General features: G+C 54.1%; 2 protein-coding genes across 2 annotated transcripts in view; one reads left to right on the forward strand and one right to left on the reverse strand.

Moving 5' to 3' along the window:
• The first annotated feature begins 828 nt into the window (after nucleotides 1-828).
• LOC311512548 (ras-related and estrogen-regulated growth inhibitor-like protein) lies at nucleotides 829-5959 on the forward strand. Its single transcript, XM_084613813.1, has 4 exons — nucleotides 829-988; nucleotides 2838-2891; nucleotides 2987-3063; nucleotides 3779-5959. The coding sequence occupies exons 1-4, from the start codon at nucleotides 874-876 to the stop codon at nucleotides 4196-4198; spliced, it is 666 nt and encodes a 221-aa protein (XP_084469939.1). The 5' UTR covers nucleotides 829-873; the 3' UTR covers nucleotides 4199-5959.
• A 4819-nt stretch (nucleotides 5960-10778) lies between these two features.
• LOC311512400 (uncharacterized protein) overlaps nucleotides 10779-24759 on the reverse strand; it is a gene marked incomplete at its 5' end in the record, with an annotated part of 45453 nt that continues 31472 nt past the window's right edge. The window contains one exon of the mRNA XM_084613615.1: nucleotides 10779-12825. Coding sequence (XP_084469741.1) covers nucleotides 12493-12825 — 333 coding nt within the window. The 3' untranslated portion in view covers nucleotides 10779-12492. The remainder of the gene's footprint in view (nucleotides 12826-24759) is intronic.

Below are 24759 nucleotides of genomic sequence, written 5' to 3' on the forward strand. Positions count from 1 at the left end.
TGAGGAACAGTTTGTGTAATTTTGTGTCTGTGTGAATATAGGTGTGCTAAGATGTGACTACAACTTTGTATATGTGAGCCTGCTGGTGTGTAGGAATGTGTGTGTCTGTGCGTGTCTGTGTGGAACTGTGTTGTGTGTAACTCTGGGTGAACTTGTGTGTGTGTGTGGGGGGGGTTATACCTGGGGGCAGCGACGTGTCTGAGAAAAATCAATAGTTGTGTGAGCATGTGTGTGTGTGAATACCTCTGTGTGAATGTGAGTCCTGTGTGTATCTGTGTGAGGAAGCAATGGATTGTGTCGATGAACCTGCATTTGTGTGTGCATAGATGTGTATCTCTGCATAAATTCTTGTGAGTCTCCATGAGGATGCCCTGGTGTGTGTGTGGGTGTGTGTGGGTGTGGGTGGGTGCGTGCGTGTGCTGGGAATCTGTATTTGTCTGCCTCTGTGTGTAAGGATGCACAGGGCTGTGTGTTGGTGTGCTGGGTTTTGTGTGTGTGTGTTGTGAGCCCGTGTTTGTGTCTCTGTGTGAATGACTGTGTGCACGCCATGGATTTTGCGTGTCCCCTAGGGTGTGTGTGTCCGTGCGTGTGCCCTGGGTTGTGTATTGTGAACCTGTATCTGTGTGTGTCTGCGTGTGTCTCTGTAAAAATGACTGAGTGTGTGCGCCCTCGGTGTTGTGAGCCAATGTTTGTGTCTGGCTCTGGGGGGGGGGGTGATCAGAGCGTTGGGGGGGGGAGTGTGGGGAGCTGTCCCTGTGTGTCCGTCACTCAACCCCCGGCTCCGCCTCTCCCCTATAAACCAGGCTCCGGCGCTGTCCGGACTCGCAGAGCAGCAGCTCCCGGCCCGGACCGCGAGCCCGCCCCGCGCCCCAAATGGTCGTTCAGCTCCGCACGGCGCCCCAGCAGCCCGGCGGGATGTCCGAGGGGAGCCAGCCCAAAGTGGAAGCCAACATCCTGGTGCTGGGAGCGGAGAAAGTGGGGAAATCCGGTGAGTGTTGGGCACCCCGCAGCCTCCCTCCACCCTCCCTGCCCCCCACTGCCCCCTCCCCTCCATCTCCCACTGCCCCCTTCCTCCATCCTGCCCTCCACCCTCCCTGCCCCCACTGCCCCCTTCCCTCCACCATCTCCGCCCCCCACTGCCCCCTTCCCTCTGCCCCCACTGCCCCCTTCCCTCCACCCTCCCTACCCCCCACTGCTCCCTTTCCTCCTGTCCTCCCTCTGCCCCCTTCCCTCCACCCTCCTGTTCTCCCACTGCCCCCTTCCTCCATCCTGCCCTCCGCCCTCCCTGCCCCCCACTGCCCCCTTCCCTCTGCCCTCCCTCCACCCTCACTGCCCTCTTCCCTCCACCCTCACTGCCCCCTTCCCTCCACCCTCCTGTCCTCCCACTGCCCCCTTCCCTCCACCCTCCTGTTCTCCCACTGCCCCCTCCCCTCCATCTCCCACTGCCCCCTTCCTCCATCCTACCCTCCACCTTCCCTCTGCCCCCCACTGCCCCCTTCCCTGCCCTCCACTGCCCCCCACTGCTCCCTTCCCTCCTGTCCTCCCTCTGCCCCCTTCCCTCCACCCTCCTGTTCTCCCACTGCCCCCTCCCCTCCATCTCCCACTGCCCCCTTCCTCCATCCTGCCCTCCACCATCTCCACCCCCCACTGCCCCCTTCCCTCTACCATCTCCGCCACCACTGCCCCCTTCCCTCTGCCCCCCACTGCCCCTTCCCTCCGCCTCCACTGCCCCCCACCGCTCACTTCCCTCCACCCTCCTGTCCTCCCACTGCCCCCTACTGCTCCCTTCCCTCCTGTCCTCCCTCTGCCCCCTTCCCTCCACCCTCCCTGCCCCCCACTGCCCCCTTCCCACTGCCCCCTCCTGCTCCCTTCGCTCCTGTCCTCCCACTGCCCCCTCCCCTCCATCTCCCACTGCCCGCTTCCTCCATCCTGCCCTCTACCCTCCCTGCTCCCCACTGCTCCCTTCCCTCCACCCTCCCTGCCCCCCACTCTCCCTGCCTCCCACTGCCCCCTACTGCTTCCTTCCCTCCTGTCCTCCCACTGCTCCCTTCCCTCCACCTCCCACTGCCCCCTACTGCCTCCCACTGCTCCCTTCCTTCCTGTCCTCCCACTGCCCCCTTCCCTCCTCCATCCTGTCCTCCCACTGCCCCCTTCCTCCATCCTGTCCTCCTCCCTGCCCCCTACTGCTCCCTTCCCTCCTGTCCTCCCACTGCTCCCTTCCCTCCACCCTCCCTGCCCACCACTACCCCCTCCCCGCCATCTCCCACTGCCTCCATCCTTCCCTCCACCCTCCCTGCCCCCTACTGTTCCCTTCCCTCCACCATCTCTGCCCCCTACCTCTCCCTTCCCTCCTGTCCCCCCACTGCCCTCCACCCTCCCTGCCCACCACTGCCCCCTCCCCGCCATCTCCCACTGCCTCCATCCTTCCCTCCACCCTCCCTGCCCCCTACTGCTCCCTTCCCTCCACCATCTCTGCCCCCTACCTCTCCCTTCCCTCCTGTCCCCCCACTGCCCTCCACCCTCCCTGCCTCCTACTGCCCCCTCCCCTCCATCCTCCTACTGCCCCCTTCCCTCCAATGCTCCCACTGCCCCCTTCCTTCCACCCTCCTGTCCTCCCACTGTCCCCATGGCTGGGAACAAGCCACGCTGTACCATGTGCGTGTGAACGGCTGTTCTCTGAGTTCCCACTCTGGCATTGCCCACCACCCTGATCCCACTGGGAGCATGCGGGCGCTAGGGGATGGGCTGGGAGGCCCAGGAATCGCTTTCAGTCCTGCCAGGCGATCCGGGCTCAGCTTGGTGCCAGCCGGGGTAACGTTGGGTCTCTTTTGTTCTAGCTCTGACAGTCCGATTCCTCACCCGGAGGTTTATTGGTGAATACGGGGATATTGGTGAGTAGCTTTGGGTTATGACTTTCTTTCTTACTTTCAAGTCCACGCTCTCTTAACAGCTCCCTCTTTTCCCTCCCCTCCCTGTGTGGCTCCAGAATCCGTTTACACGCACAATGTGATGGTTGGAGGCAGAGACGTTTGCTTCAGCATCTGGGACTCCACCTGCCCCCAGGTGAGAAATCGCAGCCTGTGGCTTCCAACCCAGGCAAACGGCTTTGGGGACCGAATGGATGGAATGGGTTTCTTGGGCCTCGGGCCAGCTCCTAACAGGACAGGTATCCTCTCAGTGGATGGAGCCCCCCCCCCCCCACCGCTTCCGCTCCTAGAGGGGCACATGGGCAAGGACAAACTTGCTCTGATTCTGCGGGGCCTACAGGAAACCTCTCTGCCCTCAGAGTGCCGCCATATGCCCACAACAAACATGGCCACCTTGGCTTCCAGCCCACCCAAGGCTGAGAAATGGCACCCAATTACTTTTTGTGGGAGGGAGGCTGAATAAAGATCGAGGGGGGAGGGTGAGAGCATTGCTGACAGAACTGACCCTCCCCGGTGCCCTGGTACTACTCCTGAAGCGACCAATGTCAGGCACTCACCAGCGTCTTCATGTGCCCCCAACAAAGATGGCTGCTTCAGCTCTTCCCCAGTAATAGCCAGACCCTCCCTCCCTTCCCAGCTGGTCAGTTGTGCCTTGCGGCACCTGGAGGGAAAATCCTTTACACACACACACCCCGCCACCGCCCATTTCCTCCCCAGCTGGGCTGAGGCAAGAAAGGGGGTTGATCTGGTCACTGTGGCGACGACGTGATGGCCTCTTCGCCCTGGCTAACTCCTGGTTTTTGTCCCGCTCTCTCTAACCTTCCCCCCCACCCCCCCCGCCTCCTCTCCAGGCCGCCGAGCTCCAGGGCTGGGTGAGCGAGAAGCAGCTGCGCTGGGCGGACGGCTTCGTCGTGGTCTACAGCATCTGCGACCGCTCCAGTTTCCACCTGGCCCACCAGCAGCTCCAGCGCATCCGGCAGCTGAAGAGACGGGGCAGTTCCGAGAAAGCGCCCGTCATCCTGGTGGGCAACAAGCGGGACCTGCAGCACCGGCGGGCCGTCTCCAGCGAGGAAGGGCGGCTCCTGGCCCTCTCCACAAACTCGGGCTTCTTCGAGATCTCGGCTGCCGAGACGTACCACGGCGCCCTGGTGGTCTTCCACGAGCTCCTCGACCTGGTGCGGGACTCCAGGAGCTCTGGCAAGAAGGCCGTGGGCATCCGCAGCATCGTCCGCAGCATGTCAGCCGTCTTCGGAAGGAGGAGGACAGAATAGCGAGGAGGGGTCCCGCGAGGAGAGCTCAGATTGTGGGGACAACGGAACGTAGCCAAAGCATGCACCAGTGGCTTGGATGTCGCCAGTTCCTCAGCATGGCATGGAGCACCGGATGAGCCTCTTGACGAGGGTACATGGCAAGAGCCATGGGGAAGCAGCTCTCTGTGTGTGCCCCCGGCCTTCTCTGGTGGGAGCTCTGGCTGGAGTCTGCGATATAATCGGGGTGGTAATTACATTCCGCCTCCCTATCTGTGCCCGCTGGCAGATTCCGCTGGAGGAATGAGTCTCCACATGCCCCTTCCTAAAAATTGTGACCGTGTGGCTGTTAAAGAGCGGCTGCGCTCCGCCCCAGAGGTGGGTGCATTTCGCGGGGAGGGTGAACGAGCTATGTTTACAGTGAACCAGGTTTATCAAGTGGACATTTGGGTGCCCAATTCTCCCCTGACACCTGTGCTTTGTGGAAGCATTCACACCAGTGCCGAGTGGGCGTGTAAGCTTAGCAACGCCAAAAGGCAGCATTTTACGGGCACTTTGACTCCAGAGGGCCAAAATCCCTGCTGGAGGAAATTTGCACTGCTCCATGGAACTGCGTCAAATTTGGAACACAAGGAAGCAGAGAATCTGTCACCCAGATCCCATATTTGGATGGTAAGGTCAGTATATGGGACCTGAGCCTGAATTCAGGCTGAACTCCCATTGAAAGTCAGATACCACAGTGAGGGGCAATGTATAAAACCTTTGCTTGAAGTTCAAGCATTGGGCCCTCTTAACCAAAGGAATGACTGTCTGCAGCAACCTAAGAGCCTGAAGCACAAAGTTTACGTACTTTTAAGGGGCCCCTGTTTTAAAACTTGGCTCTAAACCCTCGGGTAATAGAGAAAAGATTAGAATCTGGTGATGAAATAATGGGGCTTACTGTAATTTGAGTAGCTTGTGCCAGCCCCACTGGGTTGCATTGGTTTTTCTGCTGGGTTTCCAAATAACTTTTAGCAGGAAAAGTCATCGGGTCAGGGTTCTGATCTCAGTTATGTTGGTCTGAACCCAAAGACTTTAACAGAGTCACTCTGGATTTACACTTGCTGTAACTGAGAGCAGAATCTAATGCCTTGCGTGACTCATCAGCTACACCAGTGTAAATCCACAGTCACTCCATTAGTCAGTAGAGTGACTCTGAATTTACATCAGTGTAACTGACAGAGGAAATCCGGGCCTTTTACTGCACTCCGTAAGCAGCAACGGTGGCATTTGTCATTGCATGCAGCGAAGGCTAGTGACAGAAGGCTCAGGACTCTGGGGTTCAATTCCCGGCTCTGCCACTGATTTGCTGTGCGACTTTGGGCAAATCACATCCCGCCCTGTGCCTCAGTTTCTCCATCTGTAAGATGGGGATAATAATGCCTACCTCACAGTTTGTGTGGTGTGAGGCTTCATTAGTTACAAAGTGTTAAACTATTATTGATTTTTTCCAAAGCCAAATTCTCAACCTAGAATATTAGAAACATAGAGTTGCTGATAGATAGGGCTTTTAGTATTTAAGGCAGGGTCATTTTAAATGCCACCTGTCCCAGGGTGAGTGGATGATGTTATTGTCTCCAGCAACTGGAATACAAATTCTCCTGACTAAAATGTGAACTGTTGTATATTTGTGAATAACATAAATATTTAACTTATTGGGAGCGTTCTTCATCAGAGTGAATGTTTACATCCGGAATTTTTTTTCCGGTTAAAATATTCTTCTTGCACATTAGAAAAAATAAATGATTGTGGAAAAAATGTTATTTTTGGATGGGCAATAAAAGTTTGTATGTTATAAAAGAAAATAGTTTGATGCTTTCACTATGACTCTTCACCCTTGGAGGAAAATCTCAAAGGAGCTGGGTTTGGTTCGTGGTTTTGCCACGGACACCCAGGGTGATCTGGGCAAGTTACTCAGGCCCAGATATTACAACAGGGGGGAAAAAAGTTTGGGGGGGTCAGATTTCTAAGTAATGAACAGACAATAGAGGGCTTCTGGCACTGATCTGTTACCTAGTGGATGGAGAACTGCCCGGGGGACTCAGAAAACCTGGATTCTAGTCCCAGCTCTGCTGCTGGGTGACCGCGGGCAAGTCACATCCCCGCTGTGTGCCTCAGTTTCCCTGTCTGTAAAATGAGTATAATTATACTGCCCACCTTTGGAAAGCGCTTTAAGACCTGCTGGTGATAAGAGCGAGTGGTTATTATTTAACCCTCTCCCACACTACAAAGCCAAAGGGATGAGCAGCGAATGGAGTGGCAGGTACCTTCTGCACAGATGCAGTCTGTGCTGAGGTCAGAGCAGGAGGCCACAGTGTAATGAGTTGTTGTGCCCTGGGCCACTTCTCACAGCACAGAGCAAGGGGGTTTTCTTTGCAGGTTGGGTTCTAGTGGACAGAGTAAGGGGACTCCTGGGACCCACGTCTAGGAGGGAGTGTAGCTTGGTGGGTTAAAGGAGGGGAGCGGGAGCCAGGACTCCTGGGCGCTCTCCCTGTGATTGACCTCAGATGAGTCACTCCTGCTCCTGGTGTCTTACTGCAGTTAGTTTTCCCTTCCTCCCAGCACCGGGTGGAGCCCTGCAGAGAAGTGCTCACACTGTCCCAGGCACTGGACAGAGGGAGCCGGCTGATCTGCAGCCAACCAGACGGGGGCAGAATCTACGCAGCACTTTGGACCACCCTGTCCCCAGCCATGCAGCAGAAGCTGCGGCTGAGGAGCGGAGGGAGGCTAGCGGTGCTATTTGTGACGCTGAGTGGGAGGGGGGCATGGAACTGATGCCCACGTGCTGTGACAGTCACCATCCGTGGGTTCTCAGGAGGCAGCTCCCCCACAGGTGGGCATTTGGCAGCGTTACCCAGTGTCCAAGCAGAGCCTAGGGCCGCCTGCAGCCCTGACTCACATGGGGACGTCTGTGGGGGAAATTCTGGGGTGGTGTAAATGACACATGGGGCCTGAGCCTCAGTCACTCCACCCAGGCTGGAGGGGGGAGGGAAGGCATTAAGTCTTTTATTCTGCCCAGCCTCCAGTGTAAATCAGAGGGGCCTCAGGGCTGCTCTAACTTAAGCTCTGCTCCCCATGGGCCCTCGGCAACAGAGAACAGCCACAGTTACGCCCTGATCCACCCCCTTGCTCTTATTACCAGCCTCCCACAGACATGAGTGGCGGAATCCACTGTGGTCTGAAGGGAGTATGAAGTCCTGAGTTTATATCCCAGCCAAGGGACCATAGTACACCTGGAATCCAGCCCTCTCTACTAAACCAATTGGTTCAGTCATAGGACACTGGGCTGGGGCTCAGGAGACCTGGATTTGATGCCTAGCTCTGCTACAGACTCACTGTGTGACCCTGGGCAAGTCACTTGAGCGCTCTCTCTGTGCCTCAGTTTTCCCATGTGCAGCATGGAGATAAAGACCATTTGCAATTGTATGCTGATAAGGGACATTATAAGGACCTAGGCAGAGAGTTAACCCCCTGTTTGCCAGTGCACATGGGGCTCCGCACTCAGGCACTGAAGATGGAAATGGATCCACATTCTCCCTGGGATCCACACGGCTACAACAACCCTGCAAACAACTAGTCTCTCGGGGACAGTGCAGATGTGAAGCTTGCCCTGCTGCTACATGTTCTGGGTGGATAAACAAAGGAATTGAGCACCTGGGATGCCTCACACCAGCACTGATCTGTGTTTGGTTTTACACCGGAGTCCATACACTGAAGCCAATGACCTGGAATAGCATTTACCCCTCTGTGTGGAGGCCCACACATTCTCCCCTGAGCTGGTGTGCTACAAGGTGACCCAGAGCTCTGGGGCCATGCCCCCTTAGTCAGCGGCATCTCAGGAATCTGATAACCTCACAACGGGCTGAGCATTCACAGAGATGCAGTCATTTCCCCTTGCTGGGGGCAACATAGCAAACAAAGGTCAGCTCCCGTCATTTCCAGGATGTTACAGAAAGGCTCTGGATTTGGGAGAGCCCAGTAGCAGCTACGGGCCAGGCTCTGATCTCTCTTATACTGGTGTAAATCAAACGCAGCAGAGTGACTCTGGGTTTGCACCAGGGATCAGAATCCGGCCCAGTCTCCCAATCCAGTAGGGACTGGGGTCTGTGGAATCTGAGGCTGCCTGTAAAGAAGGACCATGCAAAGAACATTATAAAAAATAACATGCAGGGAAAGAAAGAAGTTAAAGGCAGCACAGATCAAATAAAAAATGTAGGGTCCCATCCTGGTGCTGATGGAAATATATTTGACATCCCTGTTCACCAATCCCCCTAAAGCTGCCATATCAAGAAACAATGGGCCCTTTTGGATCATGGAAGGTGAATTAAAGGATCTGTTCTATCTGGTTTAGGGCATTAAATAGGAACCTTGTATGGAGGTGCAGAGCTACTCTACTGACTCACCCTTTCAGCCAGACCAGGTGGGGCCTGATTAAGCCTGCTCAACAACATAAAGGCTGAGAGTCTGGGAGTGAAGGGAGAGCTAGAAGAGGGCCCATAGGGAAAAGATGTAATGAGCCTGCTCAGGATGGAGCTTAAGAGAGAGGGGGGCTAAGGTTTATCATGATAAGCACAGTCCTGCGTGAGGGCTTTGTTACCTTAATGAAAGAGGAAGGCCAGCAGTGTGGAAGGGTGAGCTTGGACAATGTCCATCATGCATGTGCTGTGTTAGGAGCCAAGCACAGAGGGCCACTGACCATGGATCGTGCCAGATAAGGGTCTACTGACCTACCAGGAGTTAAAGTGGAAGGTAATTCTGGGTAAACAGCTGGGTGCATGAGGCTCCGGCTTTCCAGTTACAAAGGGGCCCCAGGCTCTCAAGACACTGCTCTGTCTAGCAGCAGCCGTTACTTCCCATGCACCAGGGGCCTGATTCTCTGCACTGGTGGCCATTGTTTATACCATGCAAAGCACCGGCTCAGAACGGTAGCATTTGACACGCACACTGTGCTGGTGTAAATGACAGCACCAGGGGCAGGGTGATGGAGCTGGGGCTTGGAGCCAAACAAGTCCAGGTGGATCTCAACTCCGGAACGGGCTGAAACCAAACCCTGGGTGGAATCAGGACTTGGATCTGAATTCTGCAGCTCCGGTCCACCTTTACCTCCACTGTAACATTTATGGGCTGGGGGCACCTTCACCTGGCCCTACCAGGAAGGGTCAAGCAGCCTCTGAACAGTGAGATAAAGAAGAGGCCTGGGGCTTGCTCTTCAGAGATGCTGAGCACCCACAAACGCAGCTGAAGTCAACAGCCGCTGGGGGCACTGAGGATCTTGGAAAATCAGCTCCATAAGGCAGATCTCTGGAAGACTCCAGGCAAATGACTTGATCAAAAGGCCCCCTGGAATACGGAGGTAACACACATCCTGTGTCTGTAGAGACACCAATAAGCATCGGCTTCTGTGCGCTCTCAGCAAGGCAGCGATTGAAGGAGGCTTGAAGAACTGAAAAGGAAGAACATGAGGGCAAGGAATAGAACAGAAGACTCATTTAACAGCGGGTGAGGGGACACCAGATTCGTCAATCAATAGCCTCACTACAGAGTCGCAGGGCTGGATTCTCCACTCACTTTCCCCAGTGTTGAAAAGGAGCAATCAATGGTGCTTCGCCAGTGTGAAACCAGCATGAGATCAGATTCTGGCCCACTTGCTGACCCTGGTGCTGCACCAGCTGGCTGCGGGGTGAGTGAAATGTACGTGTGCGAGCTAAGGGAGAGGTGGAGCAATTCCACAGTGGTCTCGCAGGGCCTGATTCGCACCTCAAACTGGTGTAAGTCAGGGGAACACACATTGGAGTCACTGGACTTTTCTCTGAGGGGAAAATCAAGCTAAAGAGGGATACATATTTTGCAAAGCCACAGTCTGAGGGCGCATACAATGCACAGGGCATGCATATCGCCGCTCGCGTGGGCCCGGAGCCTGCAGCCACTCAGCCCTCTTCTGGAACTGCAAAGGAAAGGAGGAGAGACCAGGCTCTAAGCCAGCCCGAATGGGAATGGCAGGTTATTTGAGACAGGTGCACCTGTTTAGATACAATCCAAAGTGCCCCCCCAATCTATTGTTTAAACATAGACATGGGGAACTAGCTGCAGGATGCCTTCAGCAGGAGAATGCAACTTCCTGGCCCTGGGAGGAGTGTGATCTAGTGATTTAAACAGGGGGCTGAGAGACAGGACATTCTATGTCTGGCTCTGGGAAGAGAGTGGGGTCTAGCAATTAGAACCAGGGGGCTGGGAGGTAGGACTCCTGGGTTCCATTCCCAACACTGGGGTGGGGAGTGTTGTCTAGGATGGAAATTTAGGATTCCTGGAGTCTATTCCCAGCTCTGCCACTAACATGCCCTGTGACAAGTCACATAGTCTCTCTGTGCCTCAGTTTCCCCACCTGTAAAGTGGGGGATAACACCCATGTGCACAGCATGTTCTGAGAGTCTGAGCTAGCGATGCAAGAGCCAAGGATTGCTGTTTCTGAGTGAGCTGTTCCAGTTTGCAGACACAAGAAAATGGCAGGCTCCAGTGAACATGGCTGGGAGGCTGGGTTTATGTATTTATTTTTTTATTACCTTTTACAGAACACAAGCACAGGAAGGGAAATGCCAGAGGGAGAGGAACCTAGCCTTGGAGCAAAACTGACCGAAGCTCGTTCACGAGGGCCCTGGATCGAGGGAGCCTGTCCTGCTGCAGTGTCTTTGGAGGTGACGACTCAGTCGTGCGAGAGCCACAAAGGGTTCCCATGCAGCAGCTGCCACGAGAACCACCTCCCTATAATGCCATCTCTTCCCTCTCCCTGGCTTGTCTAACTCCACCCTCCTCTCTCTCCCCCTACATGCAGGCCAGCTTTTCTTGGCACAAGAGCCTTCTCCAGTGCAGCTTCACTCCCCTGGGGCAGCCGTCCTGCATCTCTCCTCCCCAGCCCGTGCTTCCGGAAGATCCAGGCCCTCTCTACTCTATATGATTTAGCTTCCTAATGCCATAAAGCCACTTAGGGTACACTCGCATGGAAGGACAGGATACAAAATCGAGGTCCCCCTTTTGCACACTGCTCCTGCGCGTTTGAAGCCAGAGGGAGCGAAGGGCGCTCTGCAGCTGGCAGGACTGGGTGCTAAAGCTGATATATGCCAGCTATTTGGTAACCCCGGCACTTCCACTGCATTGGGGGTGTTTTGCATGTGAGATTTAGCCCTGGACCATCTCCTCTACATCACAGCAAACTGCTTGGAAGAGCTGGAAATACATGAGACCTTAGACTGTGTTCAGTAAGCGCCGCTCAGCTTTGGGGACCGTTACTGCCCTTGGGAGACAGGGGTTCTTTGGAAGCATAGCTGTGGTAGTTGGGGAAGATGTGATGGGGTGTCAGTTAATAGGGGAGGGAAGGCTTGGCAGCTGCCAGCAATGGGATTGGGCTGGCATGCTGGTCACTGGATAAGATGCCTTCCACAGGGGGTGGCTGTCGGCATGTTTACCACTGGGCATGTTAGGGGGATTAACCTGCAGAACTCCCAGCTGTGGGATATTAACTGAGGTTATCCTGGGGAACTCCCTGCTGCAGCATGATATCTGAGGCTATTCTGTGGAACTTCCTGTTGCAGAATGATGTTTCAGGTTAACTTACAGAGCCCCCTGCTGCAGGATATTAACTGGTTCTGCTCAGCCCCCCACCCCAATTCTATTCCTGGCCTAAAGCTTCCCAGCCTAGAACCAGCTACAAATTTCCCAACAGAATGTTTTTCCCTTGGGTAAAATTTGATTCAATAAAAATCAAAATGTCTTGCGGGAAGGTAACAATTTTGTTGAAATTATCCAGATGTTTCATTTCACCTTTATCATTTTGACTTTATAATCTAATAAATATACTATTAAACTAGCGCTTATATAGCAAGTTTCATCCATAGACCTCTAAGTGCTTCATTTCCCCCATATTATAGATGGGGAAACTGAGGCACGGAAAGGGAAGTCTCCCAGCAGGCCACTGGCAGAGCTCGGAATAGAGCCCAGGTCTTCTGAATCCCAGGTCAGTGCGCTAGCCACTAGACCACTCTGCCTCCCTCTGTAATAGGTGAAATGATAAAGTCGAAATGAAACAATTTCGATAAGGTCTTCACGCATGATTTCATATTATTTTGTTTTGCGAAAGATTCCGAGATTTCGACTTTTTGCCCAGATCTGGGAGAAAACAAAATTTCGAAATCCCGGAATGCCCCGCGGGACGCAAATCCCACTTCCCACCCGGCTCCCAGTGGTTATGGCAGAGAAGGGGTGGGGGGAATGTCCTGGCTGCATGCTCACATCTTTTTGCCCAAGGAGGAGAAGTCCCCGCCCTCCCAGAGCTGGCTGGCCACAGAGGGTGGAGATTGAGTCTTCTTGGCAGGGGGATCCCGATTCAGGGCGGCGGGGAGACCTCTCCGGGCAGGCGATGGGGTGGACCCGTGACCGCTCCCATCCTGGATGCTGTGCTTGTCGCTAGAGGCCTTACTGCTTGTGCATCCTAAGCTGGATCGCCTCCTCTGGACGAGCCGGATGGGGATGGGGTCCCGGGGGAAGCCAGGCTGGGGGCTTGGGTCTGAGTCACCCGTCTCGGTCACAGCAACCAGAGCGCGGTAGAGTCGACGTCTCAGCTGGATGGGAAACAACAAGATGAGCCTGGGGAGGTCACCGGTGTGGAATCACCCCCCGCCCCATCCCTCCTAACGTCCTGATGTGAGTCTATTTTCATCCCCGCCTGTATGAGCCATTAACGGCTCTTATGTAAGACCCGGCTAGCGCAGGGTCACTCTGCTCAGATGTGATTAGAAAGCGCTCCTGGCAACGGTCCCTTCTGGAAGCTGCTGCTTTCAAGCCACTCAGGCCCTGTGCAGAGGCCTGGCACGGCCAGCTATACCGGGCCTGCCTCCTGGTCTGGTGAGGCCCCAGCTCCCCCCTGGGCTGGTTCCGGACTGGTCACTGGGGCTGGGAAGCAGCGGGCAATGGGGAGTTACTGGTACAAAACCTCACAGCATCCCTGGTGGCTGAGAGGCAACTGCGCTGTCATGGAGGGAAAGGGGCTCTCTCACTGAGACTGGTGGACACAGACAGACCCTGTGGTTCTCTAGCTCCCTGCTGCTTTGGGTCACCGCACGGGGTCTGCCTAGGTTGACCCCTCCATAGGGAGCACCCATGTTCTGTCTACATAGAGGCCGGATCTTCATTGCAGGGGGAAATAGACACAAGTATCCTGGGAGAGTTTACAAAGGGTTAACCGTCCCTCTGCATCCTCAGCCAAATCTCCCCCACGGCTACCACCAGCTAAGATTTTGATACTGAGGGAGCTACCCCAGATGGAAACATTCGCCGTTCATCGCACGAGCCTGCAGCCGTGCGCTCTGCAGGTTACCCTCCATTACTGCCCCACCAGGATGGCTTTAACCAGGGCTGGAGGCACTCTTTGAGATGTCATCTACACTCATTTGGGACCCCAGGCTAGGAACCCGAAGGGAACCAGAGCTCCGGTGTCTACACTGTATTATTCGAACACAGGGCCAACCACCCTGTCCCAGACTTTCTAGAGTCCTCCCAAAACGTGGCCGTTCCGGTCCTTGGTTCGTAATGCAATGCAGGAAACCTCGACTGTCCACCAAACTGGACTGTCCAGAGGACAAAGAACATGGGCCAGGGGGATTATGGAAATTTTTAGTGGACTCCCAGAGCACGAATCCAACGTGGCTGTATCTAGGCTGCAAAGCAATAGGGCTTGGACCCTGAATCCCAACTTGACTCAGGCTCAGATCCTCCGCCCCCGGGGGGTGGGAGGAAGTCCTGAGACCTGGGTTGGCGCAATTTGTGTATAGACAGAAGCAGAGTTGGGTGTGAGCCTGAGTCCGAACCCTGGGCGTACACTACCGTGTAGAAATACCCTTGGAGTACTATTCCCAGACCCGAAGAAGAGCTCTGTGTAGTTCAAAAGCTCGTCTCTCTCTTGCCAACATTACCTCGTCCTCCCATCCCCCCTTTACAAATAATTAAATAGCCCTTGGGCCAAAGAGACAGGCCAACTCTCTAGCCCAGCGGTTCAGTCACTTGCATTCAAGTCCTTGGTCTGACTCAGACAGAGAAGGGACCCAAACCTGGGTCTCCCACGTGCCCATCCTAACCAGCAGCCTGTTGTCTATTTTGGGGCGGGTGTCTCTCCCTCTGAGCACAAATTCCATCCTGGGCCTAAGCAACCTTCCTGGCAACATTTTCATCTAAACCAACCTGCTGTTGGCACCGTTCCCTGGAAACCGACGCTTCCCCCCGAAACAGCATTTTTCCAACACAAAAAAGTTTTGTCTGCGACTTTTTTGCCCCGTTACGACCCCACCCCCACCCTGAACCAGCCCTTCGGCTCAGGCCCCCCAGCACGTGAGTTACTGACATTGGATCTCTCCACTGCCCCGCTGATGACAGACAGCAGAGAGCTGCTGAGCCCCAGACCTGCCCCACTCCCCAGTGACCCCTGGCTGCTGTACATCCTGCAGGCCTCACACATGAGCTCATTGTCTTTCCAGAAGGTATTTTGCTAGCTCTGTTTTAGGAAGCGGCTTACGGGACGGCACCCGGCTGTCTGGAGAAGCCGGACGAGGCGAGCATCTGGTATGTAACGGTGACTTTCACCCGAGCCACAAGAATTGCTGCCCCTGGAGCAGGCTTTCGGTCCATCTAGAGTGCGGTACCCATCCCTGAGAGTCACACATTAGCTCCCCCTGCTCTGACTGGATGGAGCCCTGCAGCATGAAGCTGGAGACCCCTTCTCTGATGGTCCTAGCAGGTGCAATCCTTATTGATATAAACATCTAATTCTTTTCTGAATCTCACTAAGCTCCTTGGCAGGGTGACACCCAGCAGCAGAGAGTCCCACAGGGATAAGCTCAAAACATCCTGTAACAGAGAGTTCCACAGGCAAACCTCACTAATACCCAATAGCTGTGAATCCCACAGGTTAACCTCACTAATATCCTGTGGCAGAGAGTTCCACAGGCAAACCGGACTGTCAAAATATCCAGCACATTAAACCAGCTAGTTAACCACAGAAATATCCTGGAACAGAGAGTTCCAGAGGCAAATATCACTAATACACAGCAGCTGTGAGTCCCACAAGTTAACCTCACTAATATCCTAGAGTAGAGCGTTTCACAGGTGAACCACATTAAAACCCAACAGCAGTGTGTCCTGCAGTTTAACCACAGCAGTGGGTGGGTGTAATGGGTGGGTCTCAAACCTCAGCTCATACTTTGTTGGGTTCATGTTCTGTTTCCCAGACAGCGTGCAACAGGGCACAGAGAGTGGGAGCAAGACAGAAATGGAATATCTTTGGGGCAGGGCCTGTCTCTTTGTTCTATGTTTGTACAGCTCCTAACACCACACCATGGGCTCATTACTGGGGCTCTGAGGTGCTACCATCAGACAAATAATAATAAAACATCTACTAAATAGGAGAAATTAGTGGATCTCATGCGACTTCTGCCAATTTTGGGCCATCTACTCAGCACTTTTGCACATGATCCAGAACCAAGGGCCAAACTCGCTAAAGGATTTGCAAAAATCACCTCTGTGAGTTAGGTACCTAACTCCCACTGACTTTCAATAGGAGTTAGGTGCTTGACCACCATAGGCAACTTTCTAAATCTCACTAAATGCCCCTCTAGGTACCTAGCTATCTTTGTGAATCTGCTCTCAAATCTGGCAGAAGGGTTTTGCTATTTGATTGGGTGGAATCGCATGCGACAAGTGCTAGTCGGGTTGGCTGGGAGGTGCTCAGATGCAACAGTGCTGGTGGGGGGTCGCATGCGATTCCACCCAATGGGAAAATCACAAGAGGGTTTTTTTGTTTCGACCAGATGTATTTATTCTAGGGCTGTGTTATGTGATCATTATTAAAGGCGGACCAAAGAAGCACGCCTCGCACTCGGAACAGAAAGCAGTAGTGTCTGAGGCTCTGCAGCTTTTATCCTGGCCCCAAAATTAAAGGGATGGGTTAGGAGATTAGGTTCTGACCCTTGTCCCAGCCTTGAATCAGAGCCCTCCTCGGTCCTTCTCCAGACTGAAACCCAAGGCCAGGAGACGAGAGTAAAATTATTTTCAAGGACATAAGTGCTGAAGACTGAAACGTAGGGGGAAATTAGGTGATGGGCGAATTCAGGCCAGATTCTGATGCTGGGCACCCTTTCTGGAGTCAGTGGAGCTAGGGACAGGTTCTGATCTCCATGACACTGATGTGAATCTGGAGTCACTCTATTGTAGTCAATAGAGTTGTGGGCTGATTCTGATCCCAGTTATACCAGTGTAAGCCCAAAGTAACCCCACTGGAGCCAACGGAGGTAGGGCCAGATTCTCAGTTACACTGGTGTAGATATCCATGAAAGTCTAGGGATTCACTCTGGATTCACACTGGAGTACCCGAGATCAGAATCCGGCCTTCAGGCTTCTGGGAACAGAACATGCTTTCAGCAAGACATGAATCATGCCCTGTTGTCAATTTCCCCTTTTGCTTGCTACATAAACTGCCCTCCCGGCGCTTCGGACACCCTCTTAACGGTCTCGGAGACACAGCTGCGGCTCGGCTCGTTGACTCGAACAGGGCGAGAACGCTTTAGCGCTTTGGTTGGTCAGGGCAATGGATGCTCCACGGACAAAGCAGAGAAGGGGCCTGGGGAAGGGGAAGAGAAATCACATCTAGTTCTTCCCCCGTCCCGTCCACTCCGCTGTCGCAGTACAGACTGCCCTGCGCTTTGCCACTAACAGCACGGCCAGTCGCCAGTGCATGGCAGAGCCAGAGTAACCCCCCGGCCGTCTCCCCTGTTCAGGAGAAGGGCAATTCCCTCCTGTAGAAGAGAGGGGTCTGGGGGAAAATCTGGCTAGGGCACAGGCCGTGCCAGGGGAAGCTTTGTTCCCAGCAGGGGTCAGCATGAAGGGAACACAGCTATTGCATTAAGTCATGAGCGGTTCATGAGGCCCCAAGGTGCTTTAGAAGACAGTAACTGGGCCATTCGTCTTCTGATGGGCCCCACGGCTTCAAAGAGAGGCTGGCTGGACCTGAAGTTCTTACACAGTGGCTACACGGAGACATAGGCATTGCCAACCTGGATCAGACCCAGCGCCCGCCTAGTTCAGTGTCTTGTCTCTAGCACTGACCACCACCAGATTCTTCGGTGGAAGAGGGAAGGAACCCGCATCCCAGAAGCTGAGGCAGCTGCCAGAATGAAACCTTCATTCTTTGTTCGGCAGGAACATTGCAGGGGCCCAACTGAGATCAGGGCCCCATTATGCCAGGCACTGCCCAGAAATCCATAATAGCAATCCCTGCCCCGAAGAGCTTGCAATCTTCACAGACAAGAAACACAAAGGAAGGTTTGTTCTCACCAGCATACAGGTGGGGGAAACTGAGGCACGGCAATTGACTTGTCACACACAAAAAGAAAAGGAGTACTTGTGGCACCTTAGAGACTAACAAATTTATTTGAGCATAAGCTTTCGTGAGCTACAGCTCGCTTCATCTCTAAGGTGCCACAAGTATTCCTTTTCTTTTTGTCACACACAGGGAGCCTTGGGCCAGGAATTGTACCCGGTCTCCTTGAATCACAGTGCAATGTTTTAACCACAAAACCATCCATCCCATTTAAATCCCCTGCCCTCAACTGGAGCTATCAGGAGGGTTGGGGGCGGGGGGAAGACAAGATGCAAAGTAGAATCAGCTCAAGCTGAAACCCATGGCTGCCATGTGACACCCTCAGCCACTTGGATGCAAGATTGCTTTAAACCCCCAGCCTGGCCTGACTTCAGCTGTGCCGGGGCTTTGCTTCAATAGGCACTGGGAGCTGGCGGTCAGGGATAGCAGCTGACCTCACGCAGCACAAATATGTGTGAGCAAGTGCCATGGGGACAAAGGGGATTAAGGGCTCTTTGACTGCGCCCCCGTGGGGACAATGGCAAAATGGGGCAGAACATCCTGTGCGAGAAAAGCTCACGGGGGACCCTTAGCCCAGGAAGCTAATTAACCAGAGGGGAAATGAGGCACCCCGGGCCCCTTCCTGCTTCATTAACTTCTCACACCTCGGTCAGAAGCCGGGCCTCGTTCAGCTCCAACCTGAGCTCTCTGCAGATCCCTGTCCTGTTCTCTCACTCCCCCCTCCCCGGCTTTCCCCGCCCTCCCCTTCGCCACAGCCCTGCACTTGCCCTGCCAGACAGAGGCACCGGCAGCTGCCAGGCTGCACATGCTAACACCACCGGCTCTGGGTGGAGGCGTCCGACCCTGGATTATTACTGATTATTTGGTTTGCCCTTTCGCAGGCCATGAATGCTCATGAAATTGAGGGTTGCAGTGCAGGAGGGGGGTGAGGGCTCCGGCTGTGGGTGCAGGCTCTGGGGTGGGGCCAGAAATGAGGAGTTCAGGGCGCAGGAGGGGGCTCTGGGGTGGGACCAAGGGGTTCGGAGGGTGGGAGAGGGATCAGGGCTGGGGCAGGGGGTTGGAGAGTTGGGGGGGGGTGTCAGAGGTGCAGGCTCCAGGCAGCGCTTGCCTCAAGCAGCTCCCAGAAGCAGCGGCATGTCTCCCCTCTGGCTCCTACGGGGAGGCGTGGCCAGGCAGCTCTCTGCGCTGCCCTGTCCGCAAGCGCTGCCCCTAAAGCTCCCGTTGGCCACGGCTCCCGACCAATGGGAGCTGCAGGGGCGGCGCTTGGGGCAGGGGCAGTGCGTGGAGCCCCTTGGCTGCCCCTAAGCGTAGGAGCTGGATGGGGGAACATGCCGCTGCTTCTGGGAGCGGCGTGAAGCAGGGCAAACCCCCCAACCCCACTCCCCGGCAGGAGCTTGAGGGCCAAATTAAAACGTCTGGAGGGCTGAATGCGGCCCCCGGGCCGTAGTTTGCCCACCCCTGCCCTAGAGCCTGGCAGCCCCAGTCACGGACCAGGCCCCCACGGTGCTAGGGGCTGGACAGCAGCCCGTCTTGCTGCAGGAGACCACCTGCTGCTCACAGCTATAGGATACAGGATGCCTGCCGACGGGGACGGGAGCCCAGACCGGACCAGCTCCCTCCCAACCTGTTCCCCCTCCCAACTGGCTGTGCCCAGGCAGTGCCGCAGACACGCATCATGCCCAGATGCTCCCCTCAGCACAGCTGCCAGCGGGGTGGCTGTGGGCCAGCCAAAGCAAGGCTGTTCCCACACCCCTTGGAGAGGCCAGCTCTCGCAGGCAGGTCGACGCTGCAAGTGAAGGTGTGATGGTAGCAAGAGGATGCCCACCCATGCCAGTGTTAATCCAGCAAGAGGCACAGGGGTTAGCCCAGTGCACAGTGACCACCAGAGCAACTCATATGAGCTGCACATGACAGGCCACTAACCCTGCCCCCCAGGTAGCCCTGAATTGAGCCTGGATTAGACCAAAGTATCACAGCCCTCCAGAGACTAAACTATTGAATGCAACAGGCTGCAAGTAGGAGGGTCAGAGGTGCACCAACGCCTCGAAAATGGCAGGGAATTTATTAGGTGAATCTGTGCAACCAGGTCTCTTCACTACTGTCATCCCCAGTGCTAGCTAGATTCAAACGAGGCAGGTACGCCGCCCTGGGCATCACACCTTGACTTGCAGGGTCGACGCGCTTACAGAGAAGCCCCTCCCGAACGCTGCACGATCTCTGCAGGCCAGGGCTCACCTCTAACCAGCAGCCACCCAAGGAAACGGGCCGCTCCCCACAAGAATTGCACAGGCTTCTGGCTCAAGAGGCCTCCTGGCAGCCTCTCTCCCCAGGGAAAGACTCATTAACGTTTTCCAGGATACAGAGATGCCACCTAACCAATCGAGTTGTTTCTTGTTGCAGCATGCTCTCTCTGCTGATGCTGCAGACCCCTGTGTACTGTACCTGACCCCTGCTCTGTACCCAAAGCTTCCGGAGCAGCCAGGCAAGGTCCTTTTGACATCAGCACCCAGGAGTGGAAACCACCTGCTCCCAGATACTGGCTGCAGCTGGGGTTTGAGCTCTCTGGCTAAGGTACTTACCTGGCCCCCCATCACATTGGTGTCTGGGCACCTCACCATTTGTAAGATATTTAGCCTTACAACCCTGCCCCCGCCTCCTGTGAGGAAGGGCAGCACTCCCAGGAGAGAAAGGATGATCTAGTGGTTAAGGTGCCAGCTTAGGAGCCCTGTGTTCAATTCCTGGCTCTGCCACAGCTTCTGTGACCTTGGTCAACTCACTTAGCCTCTCTGTGCCTCAGTTTCCCATCTGTACTATGGGGATAATAGCTCTTCCCTGCCTCCCAGGGTGCAGTGAAGATCAACACACTAAAGATTGTTAGGTGCTCTCAGACACTGCAGCGATGAGGCCAGCTAAGTCTCACTGAGGGATAGTCAGTATTCCATTGTACAGATGGGAAACTGAGGCACGGAGAAACTAAAAATCACACAGCGACTGTGCAGCAGAGCGGAGAACTAAACTCAGGTCTACAGCATCCCCCAGGCCAGCACTTTAACAACTGGGCTACCTGCTACCCACTCTGTACTGACTGAATGTCTAAGAGCAGCCATCTCTGTTGAACCCAGCATGGCTCCAGGGTAGAAACTGGAGCCCAGCAAGAGAACGTGGACTCCGAGTGCCACATGACGGAACTAGCTCAAAGACATTCAGTTTCCCTGATGAGATGAAAAGGATCTTCGCCTCCCTTACAATTAGCCTCTTCCCAGAATAAGCACCTGGAGGAGAGATGGCCCTCTGAGTCACTGACTCATCAGGGCGCTGAAGGCTGCCAGCCTGGGCCTCCAACTGACTCATTTAGAGGAAACCTTTAGTTGGAAGATGCTGTTACCATCAGCTTTCCCTCCTGTCCTCCCCCCATTTTGGAGCAGAAGGAGACCTGAGATTCTCACAGACATAGAAATGGTCAGCCTGAGTCAGAACCGTGATCTATTTAGCCCTGTTTCAGAGTGTCCAGCCTCAGCTGCTCCTGAGGAAGGTGCCAGACCCCTGCAGAGATGAGAGAACCTGCTTCCCAGGGACATTTCTTCCTGACCCCATCAAAGGCCAGGGCAATACCCTGAGCATGAGGTTATCTATCTCAGGTCCTTTCATGGAGCACCTCATGACTGTCAATGTGTGTACCCTCACAACACCCTCTGTGGGGCGGGGCAGGGCTGTTAGAAATGGGGAAACTGAGGCACAGAGAGACAAAGTTCCCAGATCCTCAATGGGAGTTAGGAGTCTAAATACCCAAGGACACACAGCGTCAGTAGCAGAGCAAGGAATTGAACCTGGCCCCCAAAGTCTCAGGCTAGTGCCCTAGCCCCTGGACGCTCCATGAGCAACCACAGCCGCCTGTGAAGTTTATGTAGTTATAAGCTTGGCCTGTCACCATGGTATCTGAGCACCTCCTGAACACTGATGCGTTTAGTCTTGCAAGTAACCCAGGAGGCAGGGAAGTATTGTCCTCCCCGTTTCACAGATGGGGAAACTGAGGCACTGAGGTTTTTTTTTAAAACTGTCTCACCCAAGGACATGCAGGGAGCCTGCAGCACAGCAGGGAAACACACCCAAGTCTCCTGCATCCCAGACCTATGCTGTGACCACTAGGTCATGCTGCCTGCATTATTACTACTAGTAAACTGCTTCGATATTAACAGACTCCAAGGTGGCGGATCATTGTTCTGGCTCAGGCTGCTCATGGCTAACAGCTGTAGGGAATTTACTTGGCAGTGGGTGTGTGGGATAATGCTACTCTAGCATGAGCAGCTCAGCCAGGAGGTGGGCCCCACCTGCCGAGACAGAGCATTTCAGGGGGGGCAGGCTGTTAACGTTGCAGCCTGCTTCCAGCGTTACCTGCAAAATCACCCCTCATGCCAGCAGGCCTCCTGGATGCAGGTGTGACAGAGACCACAGCTCCATGCGGTGCGGCCGCTGTATTAAATATATGAACACCTTACGTCTGATTGGGTTCTGCTTCACAGGGGAGGGTTCCCACAGCCCCTCCGGGAACTAAAACAATATGGGGGGGGGACCACCCCGCGCATTGGAAAGAGCTTCGGATAATTGCACTCCCTGGCATCGTTTGCACATACTGGCTGAGGCTGGGTTTTTTCAGCTACTAGAAAACGAAGTGAGAGCTTGAGCTCGAACTGACCGGCAGGCTTCCTTTGACTTCAACAACCTGCCAGGACCTTCGGGCCTAGGGGACCCCAGAGTGGGGAGTCAGGGACAGTTGCCACATGACAGGGGACAAAGCAGCAGCCCAACAAGGAATTACTCCCCAGACACATGGCTCCTGTCACTTTAGCTCTGGCAAGACGACAATGAGCAGGGGGATAACACGATTAGCGGGAGCCGCTGAGAACAGAGAGGCCTTTGCTTCCTTAATGATCCTGCTATGCCAGGAAGGTAGCTGAGATCAGCGGCTCCTGCCCTGCTTTTCAGCAGAGGGCCCTGCTAATAATAAATAGCTCATCACAGGCAAGGATGTGGGAGCAGGTTAGGTAACACAGTGGTGGTGGTGGTGATGGGGAATAATAATGAGTTCTTATAAAAGAAGTAGATCTCAAAGCATTTTGCAAAGCAGGGTGTCATTACTCTGCTGACGATGGGGAAACTGAGGCACCAGGAGGGCCTGGCCCCCCAACATCTACACTGCATCTGGGAGTGAGCCTCCCAGCCTGGGTTCGCCTAAACATCCTAAAGGAGACTCTCCCAAGCCTGCTGGGTGGCTGGGGTTTTCCCAGGAGCCACCTTCGTAGCCCTAATTTGGAGGCTCCCTGATGATCAATGGGAGTTTTGCAGGATTAGGCTATGTTGCCTTTTCCATCCCCAAAAACTTGGGAAGGGAGAGATGCAGCCAGAGCAAACTCTGCCCCCATCCTCACCCTCCAGGAAGTAGAGGATGCATCTGGCCAACTACCTATTTCCTTTCCAATATCCCCTTCCACTCGCTCTTACGCAGGGAGCACTCAGTCCTGCAGGGCTCATCTCCGGCTGCAACAAGTTATTTCCTTGTGCCACCCACTGCGTGATTCTCCCGTAGAGATTAAGAGCATGGCAGGAAGCTGACTCCTGAGAGATCAGACCTGCAACCTGACCCTGGTCCCATTACCTGCCCACATCCCACCCAATTCCTCCGGGAGGCGCTCCAGCCATCCGAACTGCACTCTTAGCCAGCTCATGGAATACATTTTTGGCTACTTAGGACTTCACATCTGTCACTGTACAGCATCCCATGGCCACTTGGAATGCCGTGGCACATGGATAAATATAACAAGTACTTCTGCTCCAAAAGCACAGGCTTCAGCCATCTGAGTGATGGGAAAATCTCCTCCAGCTATTAGCAACACAGGATCTATGACACACATGATATTATAACCACTGGGCTATGTTTCCTCTCAAGTTCAAAGCTTCTGCTCTCTGAGCTATGGGAGAATCTCCACTAGCTTTTAGCAGTGTAGGGCCTATGACACACAGACCATATGACTGCTAGGCTAGACTTCCTCAGTTCCAAAGTGACATTCTTGTGTGTATGTCTCTCTCTTTCCATATTTTTGTTCTGACAACAGCTGATGTGCTTTAACCATTCACTATGCCTATGAAATGCAGAGCTGGATGGGATGGGGCTGTGTATCACAGATGGATTTAATTTTAAAGATATCTTGCAAGATGTTGCCAAAGGAGCTAGTTGCTAGACAGGTTAGACATACACACCCAGCAAGCTATGAGTGCAGCATTCAGCTGATCGATTAGACTGGCCTTGTCTAAATGCAAGAAATTAACTCAATCTTTTAAAACTGGTTTAAATTAATCTGGCACAAATCCCTGTGTGGATGCTCTTAATTCGGTTTAGGAACAGGTTTAAGCTAAACTGAAGTGGCTCTTAATTGACAAATTGAACCAAAATAAACCAGTTTCAATCCAAAATAAAAGCCTGCACACAAGGGTTAAGGAAATAGTTTTTTGTTTGTTTTTTAAATCACCCTGGCGTGCTTTTCCTGTGTGGACACCCTTAGATGGGATTAGATAAATCCTAGCAGGCTATGTGAAGAGAAGCAGTAGCTAGATCAAGCAGATGACCCAGCTCATTGTGATCTGGAGAATACAGCCAGTGAAGGAGGTTAGCATGACCAACTGCCTCAAGCTACTTAATACATTTCTGATGCTGCCACCAACTCCAACGACGTGAAAATTCCCATTGGAGCATTCATCGCTTGGCCCCTCAGCCCTTCTCAAAGCGGCTCTTCAGAGCTGACAGGACTTCTAACAACTTCCATCAAGCACCCAGCGACGATTCGTTTGTGCTTCAAAAGAATGACCTCATGCCACCGGGCGTTGTCTCCCATCTATCAGCCATTTTGGTGCAATCTCGCGGCTAGGCTCTGTTCCCCTGCGAGAACAGCATGGCCAAACTGAACTCCCCAGCCTGAAGTGGCCGCCAGACAAAGCCCGCAGCTGGTCTAGTCATTCTCTCTGCTCAGCACTCTTCCCTGAGTTTGTTTGTGATTTATTTATTCAATCCCTCATTTTAATCCCTTTCCTCATCTCTGCTGGGATGCTGTGCTGTAAACCAGGGCAGCAGGCCCAC

Source organism: Lepidochelys olivacea (genome assembly GCF_965140295.1).
Source record: "Lepidochelys olivacea isolate rLepOli2 genome assembly, chromosome: 24".
NCBI classification, from domain to species: domain Eukaryota; kingdom Metazoa; phylum Chordata; order Testudines; family Cheloniidae; genus Lepidochelys; species Lepidochelys olivacea.

Coding starts and splice junctions, on each gene's coding strand:
- LOC311512548 (XM_084613813.1), top strand. CDS start 874: ATGGTCGTTCAGCTCCGCACGGCGCCCCAGCAGCCCGGCGGGATGTCC. Junction 2,892..2,986: donor TGGTGAATACGGGGATATTG/GTGAGTAGCTTT, acceptor GTGTGGCTCCAG/AATCCGTTTACACGCACAAT. Junction 3,064..3,778: donor GGGACTCCACCTGCCCCCAG/GTGAGAAATCGC, acceptor CCTCCTCTCCAG/GCCGCCGAGCTCCAGGGCTG.